We start from the raw sequence: 24,114 nt of genomic DNA, 5'->3' as shown, positions 1-24,114 counted from the left end.
ATCAAAGTCTTGAGTTACCTATCAGTCCTGTGACAGAGAAAAGATGTCTGTGTGAAGTTAATCTATTGACAAGAATCCCACTACAATTTGCTAAAGAAAACCATCATCTTACACAGAAACAGAAATGGAGGAAGATTTTATGGACTGATTAGTAAAATTGATTATTTTTGGGTCCAGAGGCTGCAGACAGTTTGTGAGATGACCCCCAAACTCTAAATTCATGCCACAGTCCACAGTGAAGACAGTGAACCATGGCGGTGCAAGCATTATGAAATGGGCACGTTCCACATACAATGGTGTTTGGCCTAATTATAACATACCAGGGATCATGGATTGGTTTGCACTTATCAAAATATTGGAAGAGGTAATTTTGCCTTATGCTGAAGAGGACATGCCCTTGAAATGAGTGTTTCAACAAGACAATGACCCCCAAGCAGACTAGTAAACATGCAAAGCCTTGGTTACAAGCCAACAAAGTTACTGCCAAGGAGTGGCCAGCCCAATTCCTGGACCTTAATCCAATCGAGAATTTGTGGGGTGACAAAAAACCTAAAAAAAAAAAAAATCTGGAAATCCCTTCTACCAATGTACAATGCGCACCACCAATTTGCTGCTATCCATATGCTCAAAATATGAGAAATTATCTGTATTTCTATTTTGTTAAGTTTGTACTTTTATTGTTTTTCAAAAAAATGTCTGTACAACATTCATTAAGAATAATCTTTGTGCATATATAATGTATCTCGGGACTGGCCACAGAACACGCTTACTTGTCAGAACAGAATCCCTCAACCAATAAATGCTCAATGATGGCATAACATTTTATCAATGCTGTTGATCACACGTAGTGCAGTCTTAAAAAAAAATTCCATTGTTTAACTTACACTTTGTGGCAAAAATTTATTTGCATTAAACATTTGTGCATAGTGCAGTTTATTTTTTTCCACAGAGGGTGAGAAAGGTTTGGATTCTTTTTTTTGGGAACTTAATAAATTCAATTGTCTTTTGAAAACTGCATTTTGTATTTCCTTCGGTTCTCTGAGTGATTTTAAATGGCGGCGCGGTGGAACAGCTGGAAAGCATTGGCCTCACAGTTCTTAAGACCCGGGTTCAATCCCAGCCCTCCCTGTGTGGAGTTTGCATGTTCTCCCCGTGCCTGCATGGATTTTCTCCGGGCACTCCAGTTTCTTCCCACATCCCAAAAACATGCAACATTAACTGGACACTCTAAATTGCCCCTCGGTGTGATTGTGAGCGTGTCTGTTTGTCTCTATGTGTCCTGCAATTGGCTGGCAACCAGTTCAGGGTGTACCCAGTCTCCTGGCCGATAATCGCTGAGATGGGCTCCAGCACTCCTGCGACCCTTGTTAGGATAAGCAGCTAAGAAAATGGATGGATGGGTGGATGATTTGAAACCTGTGTGATACATATGCAAAAAAAAAATACAGAAAGGGATAAATACTTTTTCATTGCACTGTATTTTGACTCAATTGTCCATACTTTCAGAACAAACCCACAAAATTGTTGTCAACTGGTGTGACTACCGACGTGAGATGATATGATTTGATAATGGTACCATCAGCCAAAGTTATCAAAAAAAAAAATCAGAGGGTTATAATTGACTCAACTCTCTCCCTTCAATTTCACTGGGGGAACACTACTAGAACAGTATTTTTCTTTTAAGACTTTACGCCAATTTTATCGAGCTGATCACAATCGGCCGATAGCTGGCATTTATCCGAATGGGTGGATCGGTTTTGTCATATCTCACTGATCTGATCAATGACATAATTGATTGGCTGGCGAAAGACCACGTCTCCATCATGCACAGTATATCTGAATACAAAAGCTAGTTTATTTCTAGCTAGTAGTATTTATACTTTTTTTGTCTCTTGTGATCGTAATGTAAATAAATATATGATGGCAAAAAAAAGTAATTGAAAAAACGTCAGCAGCATGGGAGAGACAAGACTGTTGCAACAAGATAGACACAATGCGCAAAAGACTGCAAAGCAAATTTGCTCTTTCACGATTGCACGATGCCAGACTACTGTCGCGAAGACACTGTGAGTCGAAGATACTGTTTTTTCTTTTCTAATTACATCTCATCTTTGTTACACTTTGAGTCTACAGTGAGGAGGAAAATACTAAAGTACACAAAGAACCTCAACAATACTCGCACTCTGTTTGCTGTGTTTGACATGCTCACAACCTGCCCCAGTGCCGCCCTGAATCATATAGCTCCAGAACTCATAACAGCTGATAAATGCAATGACTTTGCCTGTTATTTTTGTGAATCCAATCTATCAGGTTAAATATCACCACAAATTAGCAAAATTATACAATCAGAATCACCTTTATTTCCCAAGTGTGTAAAAAAAAAAAAAAATTTTCTCCAGCAGTCGGTGCTGCCCTGGTACGGCCTTCAGAAGAAAGAGCAAGAGACATTTATGTTTATAGGAACTATTCCTGATAATAGTCGGGATAGGTGTAAAATCTTCTTCATTTAGATCAGGTAAGAGATAAGTGTGTCAATGTCCCACATTGTGTTAAGGTTGTACAGAGTGCCGTTACCCGTTCGCGGTTCCCGTTATAGAACAGTGCAATGACGATTATGCAAAGGGAGCAGTTTAAAGTGACGAATCGTGTGATAGTCAACAAAATATATTACTAATACTAATTGGACCAGGAGGATGTGAGTGAGTGTCCCAACATGCCACAAAGCGGAAAAATAGTACGTTTGCTGATCAAGAATGTAATGACTTAATTGCCAAAGGGGAAAAAAAAACAGTTTGAATGCCTGTTAGTTTTGACTTTCATTGATCTGTCGCGCTTTCCCGACAGGAGAAGCTGGAAGAGCTGGTGGCTAGGATGTGGACGGTCCGAAAGGATCCTGCCGATTCTGGACCGAGACTGTGATGGAGGTACACAGTACTGATTGGATGACCGCTGTGAAGAACTGTCTCAGCAGCTCTTGTGACAGGCTGTGCTACCTCAGAATGCTCAAGAAGTACATCCTTTGCTGGCTCTTTTGAGGATGGAGTTGAGGTTCGTCCCCCACTTCAGGTCCTCTAAGGCTGTAATTCCCAAGAATTTTCAGGTCTCGACGGTTGAGACAAAGTTGAACGGCGTCAGGGGCAGCTGTGGTGAAGGATGCCTCCTTAAGTCCACAATCATCACCACAGTCTTTAGTGTTCAATGCCTGGTTACGTTGACCAAACCAAAGCTCCGGTGTCGCCACTTCCTGTCTCTATGCAAACTCATCGCTGTCTTTGAAGAGGACGATGACTGTTGTGTCATCTGCGAACTTCAGGAGCTTGACAGTCGGATGCTGTGAGGTCCACTCATTTGTGTAGAGCGAGAAGAGTAGAGGGGAGAGGACACAACCTTGGGGTGCCCCAGTGCTGATAGTGTGCAAGCATGAGGTAGTGTCCCCCAGGCTCACCTGCTGTGTCCTGCCCATCAGGAAGTTGTAGATCCACTGGGATATGGCAGACGAGACGCTAAGCTGGAGGAGTCTGGAGGAGAGGAGTTCAGGGATGATGGTGTTAAATGCACAGCTGAAGTCCACGAACAGGATCCTCGCATAGGTATCCTCCCTGTCAAGATGTTTAAGGATGAAGTACAGACCCATGTTGATGGCATCATCTGCAGACCTGTTAGCTCAATGGGAAAACTGCAGTGGGGCCAGCTGCGGACCTGTGATGCTCTTGAGGTGGTCCAGCACAAGGCGTTCAAAGGACTGCATGACCGCAGATGTCAAGGCAACAGGTCTGTAGCTTTTTTGGGGACGGGTATTATGGTGGAGCGTTTGAACCAGGTTGGTACTTCACACATTTGTAGAGATCTGTTGAAGATCTTTGTGAAGACAGGAGCAAGTAGGTCTGCGCAGACTGAGGCAGGATGGGGACAGAAAAGGTCTGGCGCTTTGTTGATCTTTAGTTTGGTGAGCTGTCTGTCGCTTTCATGGATGTTAAACGGTAGAGCGGAAGGTGGTGCGGCTTAGTAGGTGCGTGGTGTGGAAGTGTCAACTTCAAATCTGTAGTAAAAGCTATTTTGGTTGTCGGGTCGCCCACTCGTTTTCTACCGGGGAAGAAAGTCACTAGGAATTAGTGAGCGATTGTAATCCGTGCCATACTGATTTGGAGTCATTCTTGCCAGGATGTTTTTTTCCATTTTAGTTGGATAGTTCTTCTTTGTAATGTTAATTTCTTTAGTCAGCTGGTTTCTAAAGCGATTGTAGAGGGCCCTGTCCCCACTACAATATGCAATCTCTTTAACCTGGCGGAGTTGCCCAAGTCTGGTGAAAACCATGGCTTATTGTTATTGAACATGCAAAAAAGTTTTGTTGGTACACACACCTCCTCAGAGAAACTGATTTTTTGTGGTAACAAATACGTGGATTAATCTAGGCTGCGCGCAGAATTTTCAAAGACACTCCAGTCTGTGCAGTCAAAGCAGCTTTGAAGTTCTAATTTTGCATCGTTGGTCCACTTTTTAACTGATTTTACTCAAGGCTTCGCACATTTAAATAGTTGTCTGGATGTAGGCATTAAGTACAGCAAGCAGTGATCAGAGGAGCGGTGGATTGCACGATATGCATTTTAAATGGATGTGTAACAGTGGTCAAGAGTGAATTTGCCCTTATTGGACATTTCACATGTTGCTAATATTTAGGGAGTTCGTGGTTAAGTTTAGCTGTATTAAAAACTCCTAGGATAATGAGCGGTGACTCTAGTTGTTCTGGTGGAGGATCCAAAAGGATCCTGCCTGTTCTGGACCTAGCTCGTGTTGCATGCAAGTCCTCAATAGTGGGTAGCATGGTGCCGACAATCCGTTCAGCGGTTTTGATTGTCTGTTGCAGTCGGAGTTTGTCCTTTTTTGAGGCGGCCCCAAACCAGACTGTGATGGAGGAACCTCTTGACTCTGTGTGTGGATTGCTACACTAGAGAAGAGCAATATTGATGCAGACAGTATGTTCTCCTGCTTGATATTTTAATGCAAGAAACAAAGCCACTTTCTAGAACCTGCTCCAAATTTCTGCTCACTCAGTTGTTAGGACATTTATTGAATATGGTTATAAAAATTACATATTTCGACAATCGTTTAGTGTTGATCAGAATGCGACTTGAGAATTGGGTGGCCTTTTGGTTGGACTTTCAGATTTCAAATTGGACCTGGGCACTCTACATTTGGGAATTTTTAACTCCCTGTTTGATTCAAAACATGTCAGAAAGTAGTCAAAACAGTTGTCCTTTTCCCAGCCCAAGTCAACTTATTGGTATTTCCATCAATGCCTTGTTTAGCTCAAAACACAAATTTGTATGAAAATCTGAAATCCAAAGTTATTTTATTAAACAATCTGGTTGAAAAAAAATCTTCCAGTGTTGCCATTGGGCATCTAATTTGCTGCCACTTTGTTAAATGTCAGTTATGTGCGCTCTTACTCATTGTGTCCTGCAGAGGGCGGTGTTATCCCGTTATTTGTATTGTTCACCTGTTACTTGTTCCGTTTCAGGGTCAGTGAAGAAAGAAGCGTTGTGAAGCAGCGTTGTGAAGCAAAGTGGAGCACAAGTGCGAACATTATTTTCCTCACCGAAAATAAACAAGGCTGGATGAAGCTAAATATAAGATGTTGAAACGTGACGTTCAGACGTGATTTTTCCGTTTATAGGCGGAATTCCGTCTTTTTTAATTGCATGTATTAAAAACAAGTCGTTTTTTCTGCAATATTCCAACCGTAACCCATGCCAGAATCCACACTCGTTCATTTTCCCATCTGACTTTTGCAGCAAGGCGGAAAATCTGATACACGTCTGTTGATTGGTCGAATGTGGAATAATGTGGAACACATTTGACCAATGAAAATGCAATTGCACACGAGGCAGTTTATGGAGCTATTTACAGTCACTGATTTGACAGGTGCGCCTGCATGCCATCGCACTCACAAATATCCATAGTAGAGTATTAAAAAATAAATAAATAGGAATCACACGCATCAAATTTGTTACAAGAAGAAATACATAGATATTGAAAGACAACGCTTATTTTGTGTAGTCTTGGCCAATGAAATTGCGCACATGAAAACCGATCCAGTGCAGTGAACCACAGGCTGACATATTTTTTTTTTTTTTTTTTAACAAACATGGGAGCACAAGGTCATCCTCTCCTTAACACAGTGCAGTCGTCCTGTCCCATGTGCAGAAAAACACCCCAAAGCATGATGCTATCACCCCCATGCTTCACAGTACGGATGGTGATCTTGGAATGGAACTCATCATTCGTTTTCTTCCAAACATGGTTCGTGGAATTATGACCAAAAAGTTCAATTTTGGTCTCATTTGACCACAAAACCTTCTCCCATGCCTCCTCTGTATCATCCAAATGGTCATTGGCATGTGCTGGTTTAAGCACGGGAACCTTCCATGCCATGCATGATTTCAAACCATGAGGTCTTAGTGTATTACCAACAGTCACCTTGGAAACGGTGGTCCCAGCTCTTCTCAGGTCATTGACCAAGTCCTGTCGTGTAGTCCTGGGCTGATTCCTCACCTTTCTGAGGATCATTGAGACTCCACGAGGTGATAACTTGATGGGGCTCCACTCCGATTGAGATTGGCCGTCATGTTTAGCTTCTTACATTTTCTAATGAATGCTCCAACAGTGGACCTTTTTTCACCAAGCTGCTTGGCAAATTCTCCGTACAATTTTGTCTCTGGTGTCTTTGGACAGCTCTTTGGTCTTGGGCATGTTACATGTTTGAGTCTTACTGATTGTATGGGGTGGACAGGTGTCTTTATGCAGCTAACGACCTCACACAGGTGCATCTGATTCAGGATAATACATGGAGTGGAGGTGGACTTTTCAAGGAGGACTAACAGGTTTTTGAGAGTCAGAATTCTAGCTGATAGGTGTTCAAATACTTATTTGCAGCTGTATCACACAAATAAATGGTTAAAATATCATACATTGTGATTTCTGGAATTTTCTTTTTAGATTATCTCTCTCACAGTGGACATGCACCTATGATGAAAATTTCAGAATCCTCCATGATTTCTCAGTGGGAGAATTTGCAATATAGCATGGTGTTCAACTACTTATTTTCTTCACTGTAAAATCCCACCTGGCCGCATAGGAGTCACTTTTCACACAATGTAGTTCAACAGTGAAAGCCGCCCACGAAGCATCGTTTCCGGGTTCTCGCATCACACACAGAGACATAGCTGACTCGTTGTTCCGATCTTTTAAAAATAAGGCAGAAATATCTTCAATAAAATCTCTGCAGCTATATAGGAGTAAAGTTACACGGCGCCGTGAAGCCATGGCTGATGTGTGGAAAGCGATGGGAGATTGTGTTTCTCACTGCAGTTGGACGAATCTATTAACGTGAGTGACACAGCCCAGCTGTGCATTTTCAATCGTATGGTGTTGAGCAGGGATGTCAAACTCAAATTCACAGTGGGCCAAAATTTTAAATTGAACAAAGCCACGGGCCAAGGTTGAACAAATGAACCTTTCAATATGGAACAAAACAAGTCTAATACTTGTAATACCAGCGAGCCATCTCTAATATTAATTAAGTTTAGCCGAATATAATTAGGGGTCGCCACAGCGTGTCGTCTCAGATGAACGCTCATATTTGTTTGGCACAGTTTTTAAGACGGATGCCTTTCCTGAAGCAAATAATGGAGTCCCTTTTTTTGATTGATAACGACACGTTCAGATTACGTCATGCGCTGGAGTTCTAGAAAACAGCATTTGTACATTTAAAAAGTCCTCTCACTTTCTTACCTTGGGTGACGAAGCGAAACCATATTAAGAATAAAACCATTTTGAATGCGTTATTTGTTGCCTACGAAAATCCACCGAACCGATTTATACGGGAATATTTTTAATTGGTAGGGTCCCTGGTTGGAATTTGGAGGAAAGCTGGAGAACCCAAACATCCAGGGGCAAGATTTCAACTTCTCTCCCCTGTCACGTTGCTTGAAAATTCAACCACCAGCTCCACCTGTCGACATGGAGTGTGGATGAGTCCCGACTTTTTTTTTTTTTCTTTCAAAAAAACCTCCACCCACTACATTTAATGATTCAAAATACAGTATTCCCCATGTCTGACCCATTTTTAAATTTGTTTCCAAGCTAGTTATTTTCCAAGGAACCTCACCACAATCCCCAGCCCAAATCTGAGTCTTTTTGCTCTAAAGGCCATTGTGTGTGCATGCACGTGGGTGTGTATAATAATATTTTATATATATATATATATATCTTTAAAAGTAGATGCTGAATGTTGATTTAAATGTTATACACATTTGTACAAGTGATACAGTAAGGAAAAGAGTATTTGAACACCATGCAATTTTGCAAGTTCTCCCAGTTTGAAATGGAGGGATCTGAAATTTTCATTTTCGTCGACCATAAGGGCCAATCTTAAAACAAAAAAAAAGAAAAAAGTCCTATTGAAATTACATTGTATGATTTTTAAAAATTTATTTGTATGTTACTGCTGCAAAAAACCTTTTACTTCACCACTCCAAAACCTGCCAATCAACAAAAATTCTGGCCCTCGAAAGACCTCTTTGTCATAACTGTCCATCTCCCTCAGTCTGGAGCTTCAAGCAAAGTCTCACCTCATAGCATATCAATGATGCTAAGAAAGGTGAGGAATCACCCCAGAACTACACGGGAGGTGCTGGTCAATGATATGAAGAGAGCTGGCATCACTGTTTCCAAGGTTATAGTAAGATGTCATGGTTTCGAGGTTCCCGTTTGAATCGGCACACATCCTGCCAGGCCTGTCGTAAATTTGCCCATTGGATGAGTCCCAGAAGTCATGGGAGAAGGTTGTGTGGTCAGATCATAGATAGCAGTGTGTGTAAGACTGCTAAAAAACTTCAGGTCATGTTTGACCTCAGGAATTGCATAGGGTATTACCAAAAATTCACTTACTCTTACAAGTGTTAAAATGCTTATTTGCAGCAGTAACATTCAAATAGGGGCGGCATGATGAAGCAGCTAAGGGTTCTGAGAACCCGGGTTCAATCCTGGCAGTGCAAATGTTCCTGTTTTCCTTCCTTGAATATCATACATTGAATGTCCTCAGTTGCGTAAACCTTGACAAGCACCGCCAGCTTCTCCAAGTGAAGAATGTTAATTCTGTACTGCAATAAAAATGTTAGTTTGATTGTTTTGGGTTAGCTAGACAATTCTACTGTTGTAATTTTTGTATCAAGTATGCAAAGTATAAATACTGTAATGTTGACATTTTAAACATTCTTGTACCCCCCCACACCCACACAAAGACCCTCCCCATCTCAAAGCTACATTGCCAGCGCCTCCAGCAGAAGTCTCCGAGCGATGAAAGGTAACTATCCAGGAATAGTGTTTTATAATACGGTATATACTATATTTACATGGTTTTATATTTAAAGATTTAACTAAGTAATTATTTTTGTCTCAAATGTACAAACTACTAATACGCTTTACATATTTTAAACATTCAAGTACCCACATAAAAATACATCCCCCGCTACTTTGCAGTTTTTCACTTTTTGCAGGTGGTTCTGGTCCCAATTAACCACGAAAAACGAGGGATTACCGTACCTATTTAAAACGAAGTTTGTAGCATCAAATAACACACAGGTAAATAATACATTCCTATGGAGGCGCAAAGCCAGTGCAACCTGGAGGCCGATCCCAAGCATGGATAAATGCAGAGGGTTGCGTCAGGAAGGGCATCCAGCGTAAAACTTTATCAAACAAATATGAGTGTTCATCTAAAGAATACCATACCGGATCGGTCGGGGCCCGGGTTGACAACGCCCACCCCTGGCACCGTTAACCTGCAGGGCTCAGTGGAGATTCAGCTACTGTGGGTTGAAGATAAAGATGAGAAAAGCGGATTCATCGGCAGAATAAAAGGAATGCACAGAGCCTACAACTGAGTGTAGGGACTTTGGATGTTGGGACTATGACAGGAAAAGCTCACCAGTTGGTTGACAAGATTAGGAGAAAGGTTGCTATATTGTGCATTCTGCGGGTGAGAAGATGGCTGAAGAATGGAGGAAAAGTGTGGAGTTCACATTTTTAAGAACAAAGGCGATGTGGAGAGCTGTGGGAACTCCAGGGGAATAAAGTTGATGAACCACACAATGAAGTTATCTGAAAGAGTAGTGGAGACTCGACTCAGAAAAGAAGTGTCCGTGAACAACAGTATGGTTTCATGCCTAGAAAAGAGTACCACAGATGCATTATTTTCCCTGGGGATGCTAGTGGAAAAGTCCAGAGAGGCTCAGAAGGAGATACATTGTTTATTTGTGGATCTAGAGAAAGTCTATGACAGTGTACCAAAAGAGGAACTGTGGTACTGCATGCGTAAGTCTGGTGTGGCGGAGAAACATGTTAGAATAGTACAGGACATGTATGATGGCAGCAGAACAATGGTGAGGTGTTCCGTAGGTGTGACAGAAGAATTTAAGCCACAAGGAAAGAATACTTGTATGTAATACTTCTCATTTTAATACTATGCAGTACATTATTAAAATGAAAAACCCTGCACAAATCAGAACATAAGCTTGCTTGCACTTGCCAATAGCCAGATATACTTCCTCGTGATACTGTTTGGGGTGGAGACATGCGCATTGATTGTTTACATTTTGCTCAAGTCATTAAATTGTTAAATAATAAAAGGTCTGCATAAAATATTTTCCTCATTTTCTCATTAAGAACGGCCAAAACATTTGCTGTCATAAAACCTATATTTTTCACCAAAACGAAATACAGTATGCTGCTTTAATTCAACCATGTCAAGAGTGTTTAAAGCTTTCAGGAAACAAAACATTACCAACATATTTCTGCAACTCATTTTTTAATAAAAAGTTTTCTTGTTTTGGTACTTTCTGGGGGTAAGAGCCTCTGAGCTTGTTGCACCTTGTCCAGGCTCAGCGGCTGATCCAAGTTCGTGTTTGGTCCTTTTAGCAACACAGATCTGTTCAGGTGTCGGAACAGGATAGCTGGTGGGCATTGATCCAGGATTTAACATTTATTTTACATTTAAAACCCATATCAAACATAAGTCCACAAGTAAAAGAGTCCGGGGTGAAATGTTCACTGCATTTGACACTGCTGGAAGCTGAGAAAAGGAAAATGTTGTCTGGCCTTTCGGAAATTGGTGAGACAGGAAGAGCATGGAATAATTCGCCCTCTTCGTTTGCACAATCCTGACCCACTGACTTCTGAGGTTTGGATCTTTGGGAGAATAATGTAAATTGACCAGAATAATTTGAATTACTACAAAACTTAACCACACAGTTCTTCATCATTGTTACGGATTGATTTTAGTTTATAACCACTGAGGAATTCTTGAAACAAATGGGATTTTCTTTGGCGTCAACAAGCAATGCTGTGAGTGATATTGAATCCATAAACAAGTCGCCTACGTATGACCGCTTACGTATGACAGAGGTAAAATAACACGGAAGGCAGTGTTTGCTATGTCCGGGAAACTTGGTCAAACTCTGGGTGTTTGTATTCATAAATACTTAAATTTTTGTTGAAAACAAGATATGTTCAACTGTACCATAAAATACAGATCTTATTTGTTTGTCAGAATTCTTAATGTCCCCTCAGTGAGCAGTCACCTAGGGATTGTGTGTCCCAATGATCTTAGGAGCTAAGATTTCTGGGAGTTCACGCCCCTGGCTGGGTCATGCATGGCAAATGGGTCTGAGGTGAGGGAACAGACAAAGCACGGCTCCATAAGCCCCTATGATAATCAAAAATAATGGATTTATGGTTTTCCTCGCCTGGATGTGGGTGACCGGGGCCCTCATCTCCCTGGGGCCTAGAGGTGGGTTGTGGCTGGGCCTGCACCCTTGGTGCTCAGCTGGGCAGAGCCGAAAGTGTAATGTGGGTCACCCTTCCCATGGGCTCACGACTCATGGGAGGTGTCACAGGGGTCAGGTGCAGTGTGAGGTGGGTAATGGCTGAAGGCGGGAACCTTGGCAATCTGATCCCTGGCTATAGAAACTGGCTCAAGGGACATGGATGTCACCTCTCTGACAGGGATGAAGCCTGAACTGGTATGTGAACTTGAGAAGTCCCAACTATATATAGTCGGGCTCGCCTCAACGCACATCTCGGTACCACCCCTGAGGGGTTGGGATATTTTTCCCTTCTGGAGTTGCCCACCGTGAGAGCCACTGGGCAGGTGTGGGTATACTTATTGCCCCTCGGGTTGGCGCCTGCATGTTCGGGTTCACCCCATTGGACGAGATGGTATCCTGCCTCCAGCTTCAGGTGGGGGAATGGATCCTGCTGTTGTTTGTCTCAATGCATCAAACAGTAGTTCAGAGTACCCTCCTTCCTTGGAGCACTCTTGTTCGGGCCTCCATCATTCTGCTGGGTGACTTCAATGCTCATGCGGGCATTGACAGTGATACCTAGAATGGCGTGATTTCTGGTGAGTGTTGGACTGAACCAAGTCTGCACTTTGTCATTAATTCTGTTCATAACTTTTATGGGCAGAATCTCTCGGTGGACCCGATGGGTAGAGGGGGTCCGGTTAGGTGGCCTCAGTATTGGATCTGCTTCTTACAGATGTGGTTCTGTTGGCTTCATAAAGCCATGTTGTCCAACTCTCACTGGAGGGGTTGGCAGCAGAGTGTGGAGCGGCTGGGATGAGAATCAGCACTTCCAATTCTGAGACCATGGTGTCTGCCGGGTCGGGGATAAGATTTTCCTCCACGTGTGAGAATTCAAGTATCTTAGGGTCTTGTTCACAAGTGAAGGAAAATGGAGTGGGAGATCGACAGGCAGATCGGTGCAACGTCTGACAAGGCCTTGACATTCCAACCGAAGAGCTGGATGAAGAGGCTTTAGGAAGACTAGCACCCCCGTGACCTGACCCAGATAAGTGGTCGAAAGGATGGATGAATGAATTCTGAATATGTTAGGTTAGAATAAAAATGACAACCTCTGTACATATAGGACTCCATACTGTACTTAGCTAGAGCCATGCTTCCATGGAGGTGTGTACCTTGTTAAATTAAGAGTTAAAACTATGGTATGGTAAAAATATGGTATTTATAATTGCAGGAGTTATTTCAGTAATTGACGCTATTTCTATAGTATTCGAATAAAGTTCTCATTGTAAACACAACCACAATCAGTAAATAACTGCCTTAAATCTGTTAACCAATGCACAAGCTTTACTTTACTCACTGAAGATGATTTGACAGCTTTCGACTGCAGCAACCTTTACATGCTGCTGAATTTGTGAAGGAATTAGTTCAATTTTAGATTCACCTTGAGTAAATTCCTGCTCCTGTACAACTGACCAAATATTTTGTTTCATATGAATTTCTTTGGAAAGGACAGTCAAAACTCTGTTGACTTCTAACTGAACGGACTTATCAAAGCAGACAAGATAAAAAAAATGGTGCATTTCAGGTTGACAAATTAAAAAAAAATATTTAAGTGGTGTCTTCTCTCTGCTCTTACTGTATTTACAGTACATGGGATCTTTCCCTGCCATATCTGCACATGCATGTGAGACACACGCCTGTTGTGATTAATGTTGAAGAAGAAAAAAAGAAACCTCTGGGGTTCCTGCTCAACATTTGTCTTGTGCGGAAATATTCGAAGTTCATGATAGAAGAGTGCAGTGCAATATTTTGTCAATGCGGCATAATAAATTCACCAAGAATGACAAGATTAAAAATGGATAAAATCAGTTTACTTTGTATCTAAAGCATTCCAAGGATTTCAAAAAAAGTCAGCTGCAGTGGGCCGCCTTTTAGGCATGCTTTTTGGAGTACTCAAACTCATGTTCCTGCTAGTCTTATATTTCTTGATGTTGGTGGAGAGTGGCATTGGAGAAGACTTTAAGACGCCAGATTTGGGTTTCTGTTTTGGGTCAAAGGGCACTTTTGAGGAGCCCTCTGGACTTAGTAACAGGCTGCGATCATTCTTCATGAATTCTGTAACATAACAATAAGCAACAGTCAACAGACCATACAGTTCACATGCCACTAATGCAATTTTTTTTTTATGCAAAGCAGGGGCTGTGGAAAAAAATATTTTTACAAACATAATGCTGAATTTGTATTGGTAAATGAACAATTTTTATGGCCGTCTGCATTCAGGGTGAATTCTGTGTGAGCCCACTAACGTCAGTGTCAGAAGATGAGCACTGTCACCACTTTATTTTTAAGAATAACCAATTTAAAGGGGTGGAAAGACCTTGAGAACAAATCTATAAATGCTTTTGAATGCTTCAAATGTGTAGAAAATGCTGTAAAAATGCCTATAACCTTGTTCTGCAGAAGCTACAGTGTAATTGTCACCATTATTGAAACTCGTTTCAGTGAAAAATTGTCATCTTAAATTCAAATAGGCTCCTTTTCTTCTATTTATTGTGGTCATGCTTCGTTGCATAAGGAAGCAAACAACATCCCATGGAGGTGAGTGAACATTCATTTCTGAAGAGTGGGGACAGCTGAAGAGTGGGAAGAGTTACAAAACGTAATGGAGAATTGAGAAGAAGGGGAAAACAAAGATGGTGATGAAGATATTGAAATGAAAGCCGAGCACTCATCCTGGCTAACATGGAACTCTCTCACCTCAAAGTATGAGGCAGTGTTGAGAGAACTAAGAGAAAAAGGTAAAATTAACAGTGAAGTCGTGACTTGCATCCACACTTCTCCCCTTGATTATTTTGTCTGGTACTCTTTTGGTAAACAATGTTATTATTATTAAACTACTGGGGTTATTAATAGGGAATTCAAAAGGTGTAATCCTTAAAATATATACAAATATTTTCAAATTTTCTTACCAGCTGTTTTATTATTCTTTAGACGGAAGGTCACCTTCTTGGAATCTGATGTGGGAGTTTGACCCATCTGTGGAAGGTGGAAAAAGGATAGAAATAATATAATGTAAGTTTACGTAAGCATTCAGGTAAGTTAGGAGGGGGAATTCAGGAAATATTCACTTCCTTGATAAACCATGATGTAAACAAAATTGTATCAACAACAACAGCCATAAAAATTTATGGGAAATCATAAAATTATTATTCAGACTTATTATTCAGATGTCCAGAGTGTGAATTGCTAAAAATATCAAGTAGCCAGTTTGAAGGGAAAATTGTCATTTTTTTAAGCAAAATGTCACAAACCAATCCGCTTCAAATGTTGCAAAAGTAATTTTGCACCGTTTCCAGGAAGCTTTATTCTAATGGGAAATCTATAATATACTTTACTTAAAATTTCCAGTCAAGTCCCTGCAAAGTGGGTGGGAAAAAAAATTCAAAAGGTCTTGTGGATTTGACAGACCACAGCATAGAGGAAAGTTGTTCACAACAGTGCCAAATTTGAATGTTAAAAAAAAAAAGTGTATAAAACAAAGCTGCATTTAAATATAAAACAATTTGAAACAAAGCAGAGCGTCCCGGCTCCATCTTTCCATTTGAGGGTTCCTTGGCCTTGAAATTGGAGGTCATTCATGACTTCCAGAAGCCAGTGTGGTTAGTGCACACGATATATACAATTGCACTAACAAAGTCGATCCATTCGTCCATCCATCCATTTTCTTCCTCTTATGCAAGGTTGGGTGGTAGGGGGGGTATAGCTATAGCAGGTAAACCCAGATTTCCCTCTCCACAGCCACTTCATTCAGCTCTTCCGTGGCGGAGCCAAGCAAACCGTAGGATATAGTCTGTCCAGCGTGTCCTGGGGTATCCCCCAGGGTTTCCCTCCCAGTGGGACATGCACAGAAAGCCTCGTACCGTGGATCTTTTTTCACCACGGGCCCCAAGAAACTCATGGCCAGTTCCAGTGAGAAGAAGACAGCCCATCAATACAAAACGAGAAATTGTCGAGAAATATGAAAAAGCCACGCGTACATGTGGCCTCATTCTGTTGCTCCACAGGATTTTGCCAAGTTCGAAGCGGAGGTTGAACCTGAAATTGAGGAAATTGTTTCGCTGGGAAAGGTAAAATCTTTTTTGTTATTCGTTACATTATGTACACTTTGAATGCTTATTTTTAAGGTAAATGAACAATTTTTCATTTGTCTTTACATTATGTACACTTTGAATGCTCATTTATTGGGAAGGATTGGGGGGCTTGGAACGGATTAGACTTCTTCCTTTTTCTTTCAGCTTGTCCTGTTAGGGGGTTGCCACAGTTTTTCCATCAAAGCCAATCTCGTGCATCCTCCTCTCGAACACCTACTGTCCTCATGTCCTCCCTCTCAACAACCATCAACCTTTTCTTTGGTCCTCCTCTCACTCTTTTGCCTGGCAGCTCCATCCTCAGCACCCTACCACCAACATACTCACTCTTTCTTCAGTGCCACCGTCTCTAATCTGTACATCATAGGCGGGCTCACCACTGTTTTATAAACTTTGCCGTTCATCCTAGCAGATACTCTACTGTCATATAGAACACCAGAAACCTTCCGCCAACTGTTCCACCCTGCTTGGACCAGTTTCTTTTACTTCCTTACCACACTCTTTTTTGAACGGAACAGATTAGGCTATTTACATGTAAAATATGTTTCTAATTACGAAAGATTCAAGTGACAAAACAAATTCATTTCGTAAACAGTGGTACCCCACTCTACCAAGATTCTGATCTGTGTTGCAGGTTCATCACAACAGGTGATTCACAAGCCCCATAGCCACTCTTTATAATATGCAGTGACCGACTTGCTAATGAAGCCATGAAACCATCAAACCTGGACTACCACGGAGATAAAACACCCAGAATTGAAAGAAAAGCCATGAGAATATTTTGAAAGAAGAAAACAGGAACAGGAAGGACAGGAACAAAGGCCACTACTTGCACAAATACAGTGAAGAAAATTAGTATTTGAACATGCTGCTATATTGCAAGTTCTCCAACTGAGAAATCATGGACGGTTCTGAAATTTCCATCGTAGGTGTGTGTCCACCGTGAGAGAGAATTTAAAAAGAAAAATCCAGAAATCACAATGTATGATTTTTTTAACGATTTGTGTGAAACAAGTGCAAACAACGATTTGAACACCTGTGTATCAGCTGGAATTCTGACCCTCAAAGACCTTTTAGTCCGCCTTTAAAAGTCCACCTCCACTCCATGTATTATCCTGAATCATCTGCTTCCAATAAAGAAATGCTTTGCTCTGCTTTAGATAACGTGGCAGCCTCCTAGCAGGAGATAGCAAGAACAAAAACATCTAATCATCAGAACTTTTAGAACTGCTGCCTGTTAAAGAAATGACCACACATGTATTCAGCAATCTTCCACACACGCACATGAACAAACATGTACACCTTGTTTCAAACTGTTTTGGTTGTCGTCTCCTTTTTGTAATATCCATGTAAATAAGGGGCGTCTTAAAACTAAATAGAGAGGTGCTTGATGAGAGGATAATCAGAGAGTGCAGTGGTGAATTGTACGAGACAGTTCCTCTCCTCTCTCCTCGCGAGACTTGAACTGGTGTCTTTGTTTCCTTTTTTGTCCTGTTTAATGAATGTCTGATTGGTGAACCTGACATTAACTTGTTCCTTCGAGCTGGATCTCAAGATAACTGAGGTTTCCAGGGGCCGAGTCGATGTCCAGGCAAAGACTGTGGCCACGGCACTTGAGACCCTTTCCGGGACTGGGCCTCGACTTTGCATCTGGAGGCTGAGGGTTGACGAGAAGCCGAAGGAAGTAAAGCCATCTCTGGTGAGTAGGAAACTCCCACACTCATGAGGAATGAGTGAATGCGCGTCTGGGTGACTCCGGCAGAACCAAACCTCGAGAATACTAGTCCCTATTGAGTAGACTAGTCTATAAAACTAAGAATAGGGCAAGGTGTGTCCTGTTCGTGAGCTCCGTGAAACGTGTGCATGTGTAAAAGTGTGAGTGGAGGTTCGCTACCTCATTTGAACAGGAAATTGAGTGACAACTGTTTGAGGATGCAGAGGTAAGAATTCTCCACCACTTGTGGTAGAAGCTTGAGAATTGACCCCTCCGTACAGGGCACTTAACCACGTCTCCAGAAGTGACGTCATGCCACGTGCGCTAACGTCAGACAAACAATTAGCGCTCAACACAGATCAAGTGTGTCAATCATTCACACGTAGCTATGTTATGCAAGCGAAGAACTGCTAATTCATTAATATGAGACATGTATTGAAAATCAAATATAGGGCATACCTTCGTGCAAACAAAGTCCGGTTTAGCTTAGCTCATTTGCCGCGAACAAAGCGACACGTTTGTGCAGTCACATCATTGCAAAATATTGCTCAACACAGATCAAGTGTGTCAATCATTCAAACTCAGCTATGTTATGCAAGCGAAGAACTGCTAATTGATTTATATGGGACATGTATTGAAAATCACATATAGGGCTTACCTTTGTGCAAACATATCTGTGTGGAGGTTCGCTACCTCATTTGAACAGGAAATTGAGTGACAACTGTTTGAGGATGCAGAGGTAAGAATTCTCCACCACTTGTGGTAGAAGCTTGAGAATTGACCCCTCCGTACAGGGCACTTAACCACGTCTCCAGAAGTGACGTCACGCCACGTGCGCTAACGTCAGACAAACAATTAGCGCTCAACACAGATCAAGTGTGTCAATCATTCACACGTAGCTATGTTATGCAAGCGAAGAACTGCTAATTCATTAATATGAGACATGTATTGAAAATCAAATATAGGGCATACCTTCGTGCAAACAAAGTCCGGTTTAGCTTAGCTCATTTGCCGCGAACAAAGCGACATGTTTGTGCAGTCACATCATCGCAAAATATTGCTCAACACAGATCAAGTGTGTCAATCATTCAAACTCAGCTATGTTATGCAAGCGAAGAACTGCTAATTGATTTATATGGGACATGTATTGAAAATCACATATAGGGCTTACCTTTGTGCAAACATATCTGTTCCGGTTGATGGATTCAATTGATCATGCGGTCTTCCACAAAGTTTGATCCATCGAAGACATTTTTCGTACTGGGTCTTCGGTTTTGGAAAGGGTACGAATTGAACTCCACAAACTAGCCTTTCAGGATACCTGTCGTCACTATTATAAAGTCCGTGACTACACCTCTGAACCATATCTATTGTTAAAGAACCCAAATACGCCATAAAACGCTAACAAAAGCTATACTGGACCATGCAACGTTGTCTGAGGGAACTGCGGGTCCAAAAAGGGGGCGTGATTTATGCAGATCTCTGGCCTCTGATTGGTCAGCGACGCGGATGACGCAATTTCTACAGAGGGGTCAATTACCTCAAACAGAACGTAATTGTCACCCTGTTCAGGGGGAAGTCAGTATAGTCACCCTAGGTGAACCACTGACTCCAACAGGGGAAAAAACAAACAGCAAAATAGTTGATAAATAGCAAAACAGTTGAAACAGAACATCTGGAAAAAAAAAATAATGTGTAAGGATTAGAAGTTTGTAGAAGGCCAATGTCCTACTAAAATAAAACATCTGAATTTGTGGATAACACAATCTGACTTTGCTGGTAAACTCAACATACACACAAAAAACATATAGTTAACCTGCAGGATAAAATAAGAGAAACACACACACACACACACCACACACACACACACACACACACACAAAACAACAAAAAAAAGCTGGACTCAAGATGATGTGAAAATGGCCATAAAAGGTATCACATCTCATAAAGTTGACGTGACATAATTCGTCCAGGGAACGCAAGACTTGAGAAAATCTTACCACTTAAATTGTGTGGAAGTACAATAAATTTGGATGACAGCAAAGTACTTTCTCACAGTAGCAGGGATAATATTGCGCATCCCTGCTACATTTATTAAAAAAAAAAAAAAAAAAAAGCAAAATTTTCTGCCATTGGAAGAGCAAAATAAAAACAATGAACCATTTGAAGAATATAGAATTGGAATGACTGCATGTTTTAAAGCAAACAGTGGCATTCCTGAAGATCACACTCCAGGGAGTATATGTCAAGGGCAATTAAAAAAAGGCTCTTCTTGCGAATTCAAATAATCTGACAAAACGATGGATTGAAAAACATTGGGTTGACAAACCGATTGGCAGCCTGTAACAATACGTTACCCAAGCACGACACGCCGAAAGGAGGCTACAAAATAAGAAAAAAAAATTGACACCTTTCTGACAGAGGAAGGTGAAATTTATGGAGCTTTATGCGAAACATTTAATAATTGTGGCCGCAGATGAGGAAGAGAGCAGCCATCTCCCCATCAAAAATGTCACAACTAATGCTCCCAAAATGCAACTTTTTAATTTGCCCCGTACGTTTGTTGGGAAGAGATGGTCCCTTTCAGGAGTTATTAACAATCCCAAACATCTTAAAAAATTGCAAAAAGGGGTACTTGAGTTCATTTGTTCATTGTAGGAAAGTTTTTGCTTTTGAAACCATTGTTAACACAAACAAAACTAATTTGTTTTTATTGGCCACTTGTAAGATAGCTGTTCTCATTCCCACTGCCAAGGTCGCTGTAGTCCGGTTACACATGGGAGTGAGACTACTGTCATAATGGTGACAAACATTTACATTTTGCTGTTGAGTGTTGGATGAAAACCCTACCAGTTATTTTAATTTTTCTGTTCGAGTGGTACGTGTGGGAACCACTCAAGGTCCCACCCCAAAAAAAAAAAAAAAAAAAAAATATTGGATAACTACATACAAAAAAAGGTGTCCAAAAGATTGTGTTGTTTGGAAAGATCCAGAGATAATACCAATGCTATGAATTGATAACGAATGGAAAAAAAAAAAGTTGGGGGATTCTGTGTATCCATTAACTTCTTTTGATGTTGTTTTGTCTTGTTTTCTAATGGCGTGTCACTAGGAAATTTCACATGCATCAATTTGATAAAACTAGAAACAAATTGTGAATTTTATCAGCATTTATATGTAAAGCCATTTTTGTGCCATTGTCATGGTGGTGCGGCAGGAACTCTTTTTGATTTTTTTTACGCCGGATTCCTTTCCTGACGCAACCCTTCTGCATTTATTCGGAGAGAGAGCTGGACCAAATCCCAGCTAACTTTGGGCAGCACCAGACTACACCCCGAACTGGTCGCCAGCCAGTCGCAGTACAGATGTTGACACCATCACTGAGCGGGAATCGATCCCACACTGCTTTCACTCGAAATGTCCCTCTGAGGGAAACCCGAACTACAACGTGGCCCACAAGAGTTTGACATCCCTGCACTACACCATCAGGAAAAAAAATGTAACAAGTTACTGTGCTTTAATAACCTTATTACTGTCATTTGTCTATTCATCCTATGTCTGTTTATGAATTAACATCTACTGTACATGCAGTTTTACCCGAACACTGGCATCGACTGAGCAAGATTTGAATGACACGGACAAAATAGCAGAAACACGTGGATACACCTTACACACTGTAAAAGGTCATCTCAGCTGAGTCACCCAAGGGGAAAGGTGAGCAAAGACCAGCATACGGTGGGTGCAGATTTATAGTATCTGAAAATACCTGAAGGCTGGTGAAGATTTAAAAGACACGACTCAATAAGGGGTGACTTGGTCGACATTACTTCAAAATGGCTAAATAATATGATAGCATGTTGGGCTGCAACATTGACAGCCATAATGATATTTTTGTTCATATGCTACTTTGGACACCTGTAAAGCTGACAAAAATACATACCAACAGAACCAATAATTATACTCAGTCAACTGTGCCGACCACACATAAGATAAAGAGGTGCAACCTCATTTCAAATAACATTGGTAAACAACTATGCAGGAGTCACCGAGGCACAAGAGGAGGACTCCATGTGTGCCTCCCAGTGAATTAGTTCAGCACTTTTTCAATTCCTTGACAGAGTCGAATTGCTGGGGATTCCATCTTTGGGCTTATGCTAAATGAAACCCCCACTTTCTTCTCACCATTTTCCAATTTAATGCTACCTTAAACCCAAATACCATACAAAAGAGTATGTATACTATGGAGGGACTACTTTAACTGAAAAAGCATGAGGAACATTTTTTCATTATTATGATTAGCTTTTTTACAAATAGGAAACAAAACTGGTTGTTATTTATGTAGAATGCAGCTAACAAGGTAAACTATAGTTACATCCCATGCATGGGCCCTGGGCCACTAATGCTTGTCAATCCAACAGAAATCCCAACACAATGTACCCTAGAGGTAATGACAAACAACTCATAACACCACTGGTCAGAAATGGAAAAGTGTTTATCCAACAACTAAGGCAGTAAATGATAAACTGTTTTCTACTAATGTTCCATTTCTCCTGTGTTACCTTTACAGGGACAGATATTAAGGTGGGAAGTCTCAACAAAACATGGTGTCATGATGTCCATCTGCAAACTGCCCCACTGCTCCCATGCAGCGATTTGTTGTGGTGGTGTGTTGGTCAAAAGTTGTATGACACTGATAAATGCAGCAGGAACGTGTACACTGGTATCACTGCTCTTATCTGTGACTGTGTTTCCATCCAAAGCAGAGGATATACAATTGGCCACATTCATCTTTGGACCTCCCCTTGGGTTCTCCCTAAGGCGAAGGTCGTCTTGGAAAGATGGAGATCTGACATACATTGATGCAAATGGCATCCCAACGGCATACCAGATGAGTATAAGTTGGTTAACGAGATTGCTGCAGGATGGGAATCCATCTTATGGAGAACTCTGAATAAAAACGTTGACAGAATCAACTACATACATTACAATGTACAGAAATTAGGTCATTATACGGAAGCAGGCTTTATTGCCATAAGGGAACAACCAGCTGCAACCTCACTCCTGACGTTCCAGCACCACATAGCGGTCAACATGCTCCTGGCCGAGAAGGGTGGCGACTGCTCAATGTTCGGTGACTAGTGTTTATTCCAAATATCACAGCACCTAATGGGTCACGCACAAGGGCCATTCAAGGCATCCGCACCCTGAACCACAAGATGAAGGAGCACTCTGGTGCAAACAACACCCAGGTCTGAGTGGTGGGGAAAAAAAGTTTGGCAAATCTAAAAATTTGGTGTTCTCTGTCCTAGTTTCTATAGCTGTTTGCAGCTATTCTTGCCTTGTGTGGATGTTGTTGTAGTCCCTGCATAAAGGCATCACTTGACCAACCTATAACTGCTATTGCCCCGACAAATTTAAAATTGGCAGAACTATATCCACTATTGGCACAACAGAGTAATGACAGTGATAGTGTTGACCACGATGACGTTGTGACTTCTCTTTCAGACCTGTTCTCTGATCCAGAAGATTACAAGTTATTAGTGCTATATTTTCTTCCAAGTGTAAGCCGAAAGGGTGATCGATTAGATGATTTAAGGATTCGAGGAAATGTAGGATAAACAGGAGGATAATGTCGAAATAATTGTAAATAGTATGAAGTAACTGCTTCTGACTGCAATGAAAAATGCTTTGCTCTGCTCCAGTTTCTGCTCTGCCTACAACGAAGAATGCTTTGCTCTGCTCTAGAAAACGTGGTAGCAAATGTAGGATAAACAGGGGGAAATGTTGGAATAATTGTGATCATAATTATCATACAGCTGCTTCCAATAAAGAAATGCTTTGCTCTGCTCTAGATAATGTGGCAGCCTCCTAGCAGGAGATAGCAAGAACAAAAACATCTAATCATCAGAACTGTTAGAACTGCTGCCTGTTTAAGAAATGATGACCACACATGTATTCAACAATCTTCTACACATGCACACGCACATGAACAAACATGTACACTATGTTTCGAACTGTTTTGCTTGTCGTCTCCTTTTTGTAGCATCCATGTAAATAAGGGGCATCTTAAAACTAAATAAATAGAGGTGCTGAGGAGAGGAAAGAGAGTGCAGTGGTGAATTGTACGAGACAGTTCTTCTCCTCTCTCCTCGCGAGACTTGAACTGGTGTTTTGCTTCCTTTTTTTGTCCTGTTTAATGAATGTCTGATTGGTGAACCTGACAATGGCCATGACCAAAGAGCTGTCTAAAGACAAGAGACAAACTTGTACAACTTCACACGGCAGGAAAGGGCTATTGAAAAATTGCCAAGCACCTTGGTGAAAAGAAGTCCACTTTTGGAGCAATCATTAGAAAATGGAAGAACCTAAACATGGTCAATCTCAATCA

At 41.3% G+C, this 24,114-nt stretch overlaps 2 protein-coding genes across 14 annotated transcripts in view; both read right to left on the bottom strand.

Annotated features, from left to right (window-relative positions):
* The window catches only part of LOC133512470 (uncharacterized), a 69,191-nt gene extending 61,221 nt beyond the window's left edge, over nucleotides 1-7,970 (bottom strand). For all 8 annotated transcript variants that reach the window (XR_009798199.1, XR_009798200.1, XM_061842146.1 and 5 more), the window contains exon 1: nucleotides 7,792-7,970. Coding sequence is in view for 6 of the 8 variants with exons in the window: in XM_061842146.1 (XP_061698130.1) it covers nucleotides 7,792-7,831 (40 nt within the window). In the remaining 2 variants the exon portion in view is untranslated. The remainder of the gene's footprint in view (nucleotides 1-7,791) is intronic.
* Nucleotides 7,971-13,718: 5,748 nt separating this feature from the next.
* The window catches only part of LOC133512468 (ribosomal RNA processing protein 1 homolog A-like), a 70,128-nt gene continuing 59,732 nt past the window's right edge, over nucleotides 13,719-24,114 (bottom strand). For 4 of the 6 annotated variants that reach the window (XM_061842135.1, XM_061842134.1, XM_061842139.1 and 1 more), the window contains 2 exons: nucleotides 14,834-14,900; nucleotides 13,841-13,979 (listed from right to left, as the gene is read on the bottom strand). In XM_061842135.1, coding sequence (XP_061698119.1) covers nucleotides 14,864-14,900 — 37 coding nt within the window. In that variant the 3' untranslated portion in view covers nucleotides 13,841-13,979; nucleotides 14,834-14,863. Of the gene's footprint in view, nucleotides 13,980-14,833; nucleotides 14,901-24,114 lie in introns of all 6 variants that reach the window. The other 2 variants (XM_061842133.1, XM_061842132.1) reach the window with 1 other exon arrangement.

Source organism: Syngnathoides biaculeatus, chromosome 14 (genome assembly GCF_019802595.1).
Source record: "Syngnathoides biaculeatus isolate LvHL_M chromosome 14, ASM1980259v1, whole genome shotgun sequence".
Lineage (NCBI taxonomy): Eukaryota > Metazoa > Chordata > Actinopteri > Syngnathiformes > Syngnathidae > Syngnathoides > Syngnathoides biaculeatus.
Note: the sequence above shows the minus strand (reverse complement) of the source record. Positions and strands in the feature narration are given on the sequence as shown.